At 39.9% G+C, this 8,603-nt stretch overlaps 1 protein-coding gene across 1 annotated transcript in view; it reads right to left on the reverse strand.

The window, feature by feature from the left end:
- Window positions 1-2,234, reverse strand: part of LOC145395714 (glutamate receptor ionotropic, delta-2-like) — a 12,136-nt gene extending 9,902 nt beyond the window's left edge. The window contains exon 1 of the mRNA XM_080269255.1: window positions 2,020-2,234. Coding sequence (XP_080125381.1) covers window positions 2,020-2,234 — 215 coding nt within the window. The remainder of the gene's footprint in view (window positions 1-2,019) is intronic.
- Window positions 2,235-8,603: the final 6,369 nt, after the last annotated feature.

Here is an 8,603-nt window from a genome sequence, read left to right on the forward strand (position 1 = left end):
ATTAAGATGAGTTTGAGTTCAAGAATCTGAAATTATTAGTACATTTGTCATTATTATTCAAAATGTTAAGCATTGGAAAATCTATCAGTTTTTGTCACCCATTTGCGCCAAGTGTCCTCATTATAGGGCTGAACTGGTCATTTTCAAAAGTTAATAAAGAAGGTAACCACGGGGAGGCACCTAGGAGCTTCGCAACTATGAGCCGATAGGCGGAGGGCGGTACGCTTAGTACCCTTCCAGCACAATCACTCACACAGGAACCCTGGGAGCTAATGGGTTAAATGTTTCATCACAATCCATTGATATACCTTCAGTTGATAGCAATACTAGTCGAATGCCTGTAACAGAAGTACCTGTGGGTCAAAAAAGTAGTTCATTATGCTATGTTTCACAGACTTACCGTTTTCTCCAAGAATTGTACAACTGCTGATTTTACAATAGTTTTATGCATGTTTCGAGCGGTTCTGTTTTTCCTTTACGCATTCCCTACGCTTTAGGAAGATTAACTGTCATTAACCAGTCACATTCCTACTCTGTTTTTCCAGCATATCAGCCGCTTGAACAAGACGATTTTATTAATTAATGAACGGACTTTTTTAATGGCAGAAGCTTTAAACACTCTATAAAGACACCTTGATCCTGGTAATGCTCTGCTAAGTACAATATTGTCGTCATTAGGTAGCAAGAATATACTAAAACAGGACGTCCTTGGACTGAAGGTTGAAATCGTTTACACACCCAGAAATGTCACCTCTTGGCCACACATTCCCACCCTTTGCTGTGCTGTACATGAAGTGTCACATACACCACAAAGCCAGCCGGGAGACAGGGCGTGTGTGCTGGGCAATCCCCAGGCCCTGCCTTCCCCTTTACTATTTTTTAATCAGTCCACACCCCACTGACCGGGCTAATGTATGGCCCGGCCTGCACTACAGGTGCAGGAAATCTGTAAACGAATGAACGAACGCATGAAGTGTCACATTCAGGACTGGAGTGATGGAATTTCAGGCACTGGGTTCGATCTTGAATTCTTCAACTTAACTACCAGAGGGTGATGTGAAAATATGCTATTTGGAGTGACTTTGCGGGATCTTGAAACACCAGAGAAACATAAATATTTATATATTTACACAATATGAAGCAGAGAGCATAACTCTCATGTGTGGAGAGGCTCCCCACATAAAGCTCTTCTCAATAGGTTGGAGTCAAAGGCTTTTCGTCTCATTAACTCTCCTCCTCTTACTGGCTCCCTTCAACCTCTGTCTCTTCGCCGCACTGTTGCATATTTATCTCTTCGATTGCTACCTCAATAGTCACTGCACCTCTAAACTGTCTGCTTGCATCCCTCCACCTCTACGACGGGTTTGTAGCACCCGTCTAGCAACAAACTCTCATCCCTTTTCTGTCCAACTCTCTAATGCCAGAGTTAACCGTTACTCCCAGTCCTTCATTTATGCAACAGGTCAACTCTGGAACTGTCTTCCTCTGTCTGTATTTCCTACTTCCTGTGATCTCCAGTCTTTCAAACGCAGTGTGTCCAGGCATCTGGAAGTGAACAGATCTTGAATTTGGCTCTCCTTTGTATTGTTTTAAGTATTTTTCTTGGAAGGAACGGTTTGCGGGGTCTTGGCCTTTGGTTCCTTCTTTCTTACATGAAAATAAAAATAAAAATAAAGGAAATAAGTGGGGGATTCACCAGACGAGTAACTCCCGAGTATAAACATAATCAAGGAAAAAAGTGAAGACAAATAAATTTTTTATGTGCAAAGGAATAGGTCTAATTAAGATGTTGTGGTGAAGTTGGGTTAGGTCTATTAGTGTTGTCAGGTCGGGTGTTTGTGATGTGGGTATGTGTGTGATGAGAGTGTCAGAAGTACAATAAGATGACTTCCCTTAGGGCGTCAGGTTTCTCTTTGGAGATTCCTTAAGATTCAGACAACGAACAGTATGAGAGGAAATGAAAACAGTGTCGAGAACTGACTACCATCGCCAGCAGATTGCAAAAAGGCTGAGAGTCACTGGTAAGGATCATGATCAAGCTGAATCAAGACCTGTAAACGAGTCCTTGAAGCCTGAATGCCCATCAAGGCACTGGGCATAATAATGATTTTGTATTCATCCAATGTGTCTTTACGGCGCGTCCATACATGTACTGAAACAAGTCCTGGCAACATGTAAACAACACAGTAACGAACAAGCTGCAAACATACTCTGAAGAGCAGCGTCCATATCATGTTGGCAACATAATGAAGTCTCAGCTGCCTGTATGTACACACTTATCGCATCACCTATGATGCCAGTAAATTCATACCTCCACTGAAACACGTTTGCATACATCTGTCCAAATAATACTGCATTCACGTGTCCAAACATGTTGCCAGTCGAGGACATGTGTGGACGCGCACTTAGATGGACTGACTCTACGAAAAACCTGCTTCTGAGCTTAGTCTGAACAGTCAGTTGAAATGCTGATGTTAAGGTTTAACAGATCCTGGGCAGCTGTAGGAGCAGATGATTTCTACTGATAAATTGATGTGAGGATTGGGCAAGGTGATGCTCTCCCTATCTCGGAGTGGAAGGTTGGAAAGTTAGACAACACTCATTCCCGTTTTCATTTGTTACTGCTACACCTGTGTCGACTTCCCCACTGCAAGGGTAATCGCTGTCACTGGATGTGGCTGTCGGTTAAATTGTCGCCCACACAGTCAATAGAGTCAAAATAGAGTTGCTTCAGGACGTAGAATAGCATGAGACCATGCTTGCTATCCTTGTCTAATCCACTCCCTCTTTAGATCATGAAGGAAAACAGAATTCGGTTATGCCTCACGCAGACTTACAGAATCTATTCTCCACAATAGGGGTATAAATTATGAATGATGATGTAGGCACTGACATTCAGAATTTATAATGAAAGTGACCTCACCTCACCAGAATATCAAAGCAACAGCAAATGTGATAATACTTATAAAAAGTTCACATGCCAAGAAGGAAATAAACATAGGCTCATCTAAATAATCACAAGCTCACTTAAATCCCATAGCCTCAGCGATGGTTTCGAAGACCGTGATTATGGGCTCCACAGTAATGACCCTCTTGCCCCCAGGCGCCTCAGGGTCGTCCACCACTGCTGTCTTGGCTGACGGGAACGGCACTCGAGCCACACGCAGAGTCGGCCTTCCAGCAATACTGTTAAGATAAGCGATATCGTACTTACCAAGTGAAAGAATAAGTTTGACAATGACATGAACACTGAGCCATTTTGTCTTTTGTGTGGAACTTTGGGGAGAAAATCACAGACCAAGACAGGAAGACTTAACCAATACAAAACTAAACCTTGTCTCTTTTGTGCGAAGCGTATGGAAAATCACGGAGCAAAATATTATATTTTTAATATTTTGTGTGTGTTTCTTCTCGAGGAAGAATAACTGACTTAGAAAACATCCTAACGTATATTAAGTGTGAAAATCACACCACCATGCTACTTGTCCAAATTATCTAAGCAATAATAACCAAGGGAAATAATAACGCCGTTATCATCTCTTTCAAAGTGAAGTTTAAAGGACAAAAATCACTGACATTCAATTCTTACTAATATTTCTTACCTCTTACAATTATCAGGGAAAAGTCACTGATAAATATATACAGACTTCAGATTATTACTTCTTTTTAATACTTTTCCAAGAAAAGTAACTAACTGATACTTATAAATACTACCGATATCCTTTTCTTGTCAGACTTACGTGGGGAAAAGCAATGACAATTTTTATGATAACCTTACCAACACCTTCTGTGTATGAAACTTATAGGGATGTAATGTTGAACAAATATTGCTATCCTTCGTATATAGCAGTCAGACCCACCTACATTTTTTTTTTTTCTGACACACGGCATACGATTATACTCACATACAGCAAACCCCTATATTAGAATGGTTTATATGAAAACCTTAATGATACATCCCATTCAGACCTGCGCCATATCGCCGTAAAGTACTGGGAAACCCTGGATATGAATAGGCCTAGTACATGGTAAGGCCTGGCCAGTATTTCATGCAGGCGAGCCGTTTAGAAGAAGAAAATGAAAAATGCTCACACATGCATTTAACATCACCTACCAGTCATAACTTGGGTTTAGTTCGTGTACAGTCTTCCCAAATGTCATTTTTATTATATTCATACTATCTTTGTGATGGTGATTATAATAATCACAGGAGAGGCTTTTTGAACCGGATTTATAGAAAACCTTCACTGGGTCCATTCACTAAAAAAAAAATAATAATAATAAAAAAATAAAAAAAATCTTCCTTTCAATGAACAAGATGTTCTGAATGTAATATGAATCGAGTATGTCAACAGTCTGAGGTTGAGATTTGAGTGTTGACTCATCCTTTCAGAAATTACTGGAACTGATCAAAAGACAAATAACATATCTTACGTGTGAAACTTATCAGGGAAGAGTGATGTGTGAGAAGTGAGTGTGAGACCACGTGAGGCAGACCAGACTCCAACCAGCTGTAGTTTGGCTTGAGAGGGTAAGTATGGCAGTTCCACGTAGACATTGCACCTGGTAACATCAGTGAAGGGTAAGGCTTTTTAGTTAGGGCGGGAGGTTTATTGTGGTGGTATATGAGACTACTGTGGCTGATTTATAGTGGCAAATCAGTAATATGGATGGAAGAGAAACAAAGGAGTGAGCGTAATAGTCTGCTACTGGATGGGACACATACATATATATACACATTTGGGTCAGTGTCCTGCTGATCATGACGTAAAATTAAGAGCTGTAATAGTACATCATAAATACTGTACTCTCATGATATTTTCTAACATTGTTTTTGGCGTATCTTTAAATTGGAGTAGCATGGAGTTGGTCATGGCAAGAGTATGGCGGAGGTCCTGGAGATGAAGGAACTGAATGCGGGTGAGGACTAGAAGCCTTGTTGACCACGCTAAGAGTCGACCTTTCAGGGACCACTCGGCAAAAGCAGTAAGGAAGTCTGGGTCGTCACTTTCCACCACCACAGTCACGGACCTAGATACCTGCCGCAGCTGGAAATATTATGTCTAAGATTATCTGAGTGATCTTACCACCTTGAAATTGACTATCTGCCATTTTATTGGAAAAGATGAGACTGAAAAAAAATGAATGGCTTCAATTAACAAATTTGGTGTCTGAGAAATACAGAGGGTAAAATTTTAACAAAGAAAAGAGCATCACATTGCATTTATGACGCACCACTCCGAGACGAGCAACAGCATTTTAGTAAATGTGGTCCCTTAGTGTGTCATAGGCAACTCTTTGGTCGAGTCAGGAGTGTGGTGCAGTGATAGAAGAAAGTGAACCGTATCCCCTGATATCGAGTGCATTGCTATAATATCAACATTGACCTGAAAAAGACCGGACCTCAAGATGATCGGCAAGGAAGAAAGAATTTCTCTATACAATCGGTGCGCCTATTTTCTGTGCCCCATCGATTGCAGTGTATTATGATCGAATACCTGCAGTGAGATTAGTGTCAGAGGGTTGCATATCCAAAGTAGAAACTGGGCTCTTGGAGAGTGTGCTCAGGTGCAGTGCTAATGTGTTCTGATGTGTCAGTGCTTCTTTCATCACATCTAGACATGAGGCTGTCTGAGGTAGACTTGGATTAACTGTAACTGTTTCTTTGTGCTGGTAATTTCCACCATGTAAAGATGACTGGCTTGGTTGATTTTTCAAGGGAGGGTCTAATAGAAATTAGAGAGAATTAGATTGGGTGTTGGTCTAGCCTTTCCCCATATATTTACTTCCTTCCTCGGGCTCTCCAACAAATGTTTCAGTAGTCACGAATTTCTCTTAAAGATAATACTCTTAAAGTCATGAGGTCATAAAATAGGACCTCATCGTTTATGGACTACAAAGGTTACTGTCGAAGACGATGCAAAATAGAGAGTAGACATGGGGTAAAGCCTGACAGTTGCAAACATGACAGTCGTTCACAAATATATAAAAAATTGTCTGAAATTATGACTTACCCCGCGAGCCTGACCGATCACCCGGGAGATGTGTTTCTGCTTCATGTTTGTGTCCTGGGCATCCCCACCCACCTTTAACACACTCAGACCCCAGGACGTGCCTACCTCAGCCATACCACAAAGCTGTTAGTAATTATCGTTATATGGATGAATACATTAACCACTTTAACGACATCAGTTATGTATTATTCCACTTATTCTTTATTTGTTGCCAATTGGACAGTTTAATAAGTCTAAATTACTCAGCACAAAAAAGAATGTTTGGAAATATAAGTTTTTGATATAGCCATCATTATCTCTTTACAACAGGGTGGTAGATTATTCATTAAAGGACTTCATTTTCTTGGAGGTGTTAATATGAAGAAGCTGTGATGATAACACCCAGATTACCTACCATGCAACTTGCCTCCACTATTACGATAATGAAATTATCAGGTTGTGAGGTAGCTTCTAATACGGCACCCACAACCTCGCCTTCCACTCTTGTGGTAGTCTCATCTACATTAAAGGAAGAAACACAGTTAAACAAGGGAGCATTTGTCTGCAGTTTCAAAAATATATATATTTTTTGTTACTGCCATTTAGTCTTAAATGAAATACACAGTTGTTTAAACTACAATTATTGTTCTTTTATGAATTTGCTGTGACAATTATAGTCAACTTATTCATATTACATATATTAAGTGTTGTTATACACTTGAATGTTATGGCCTTACAAAACAGTAAGTCTACTGAACACTGACATGAATTCATTTCAGTATCCAGTATATGTCAGAGTTTTAGCAAAGTACCATAGGAAAACGAGTGTCATGGGCACATAATGACCTACTTTTAAGAGGCATGAGTCCATCAGCAACCACCACATGTAGTAGAACATGAAAAGCGACCTGAAGTGTTGCTTCATTCATCTCTGAAAACAAGTTAGTGGAAGAAAGTAACTCTTTACTGAAAGTAGTTCTCAGTCTTACAATCATCCACCCATCATTCAGTTCATCCTTTATTACCCCATCAGGAGCAAAGGGACCCAATGCTAGACAACTTAGTCAAGATACTGAAGTTGAGATTGGCCAGTTACAATCTCCTGAGCGTCATTATCTGAGCAAAAAAATCAAATAAGACTTATGCCTTTCTGTACCACATCTGATTGAAGCACCTTAACCTACTAGGCTACCATGTGTCGTTTCGTTGGTTGTATGGTTAACTCCGACCGTCGTAAATTATTGTGTTGTTACAGGAAACTATTTTATATTGGCTTGTCAATCAGTGTAGAGTTACCTGAAGGTATCATCACGTAGGGCGAGTTGATAGTGATGCTTTAACTTAATGAATCATTTCACTCATGCGGAATAATATATATATTTAGATCTGAATATTACAAGTCATTCTCAAATTTACACGAATTGACCAAGCTACACGTGAACATAGCATGCTGCATTTGCAAAGGGGCACAGTTGTGTTGTATTGGAACTTCTGTGGCTGGTAAACATGTGTCAAGATTGTGTCTCTTCTCAGCTGATTTCCTTTGCTGTATTTTTTTTATATATTTTGATGAACTGATGGAAATTCACGAAACTCTGTTATTCACTATGTCATTAAGAGTACAAATGGCTGTACCTTTTTCTGGCAAGTCATTTGACACGAAATTCATGGGATGAAAAAAATAAATAAAAGGGCGTGGTCTTGATCATTTCGAAGAAATAAAAAATACGAATTGATCTACGTCAATACTGATAACGAGCATGAAATTCTGCAGGACTGCAAAATGTAATGAATGATTATGACTATTATGTTTGTCTCATTATCCAGGATAAACCTAGGGATTTTGTTACTGATGACCATGATCCTGCTGTAACTTAACTCGTATTTTGGTAACCATAAATATTGTAATGGTAAAGTTCAGACGATGCGTGTATAGCTGTTGGAGTCGCTTTGGCCTTCTATGAATGTTTTTGTATTGCTGTAACCGTTTTCCGAGTATAGGTGCATTTATATCGACTTAGCCAGCATCAGTGATGGACATACATACGTTGAATGGTTTGATGGTACCTGATGCGTAACCTAAATAACCTGAGTCAACTGTAAACACGTCGTTTGTGGATTCTCCAGTTGTGCTGACTATACTGTTAGCTAGGTCACCTCCTTATCTTGTGGCCGTTATGTGTGCGCTATAATCCGTTGTTACGCATTGATGTAAGCCTTTCTTTCTTGAGATGCTGCTGGAGAAATGACATTACTTCTCTAAAAAGCTGGCTTCGAAGGCCTGAATCATTAATTCTAACAGCACAAAGGTGAGAAAAGACCACACTTTTATACGATTATTTCTGAGGCGTATGATGAAGCATGTCTGACTCTTCTACGAGTACATCGTTGCCATGTTCATTAATATGTGGTGATGCCTTATCACATCCAACAGTTACAATTATTCCATTAATGGCTGTTAATTATAAAAAGACTTCCTTACACCTTGCCACACTCACCTTTAGTTATGTGGTTGTAGGAGCCTGAATGACCCAAGCCTTGCACAGTTGCCGATTGTGTACATATGCATACATATAGACCCTTCTGCGTAATATGGCTTTTAAATGGTGG

Source organism: Coenobita brevimanus, chromosome 33, assembly GCF_032717465.1.
Source record: "Coenobita brevimanus isolate Jiangsu-jjx chromosome 33, ASM3271746v2, whole genome shotgun sequence".
Lineage (NCBI taxonomy): Eukaryota > Metazoa > Arthropoda > Malacostraca > Decapoda > Coenobitidae > Coenobita > Coenobita brevimanus.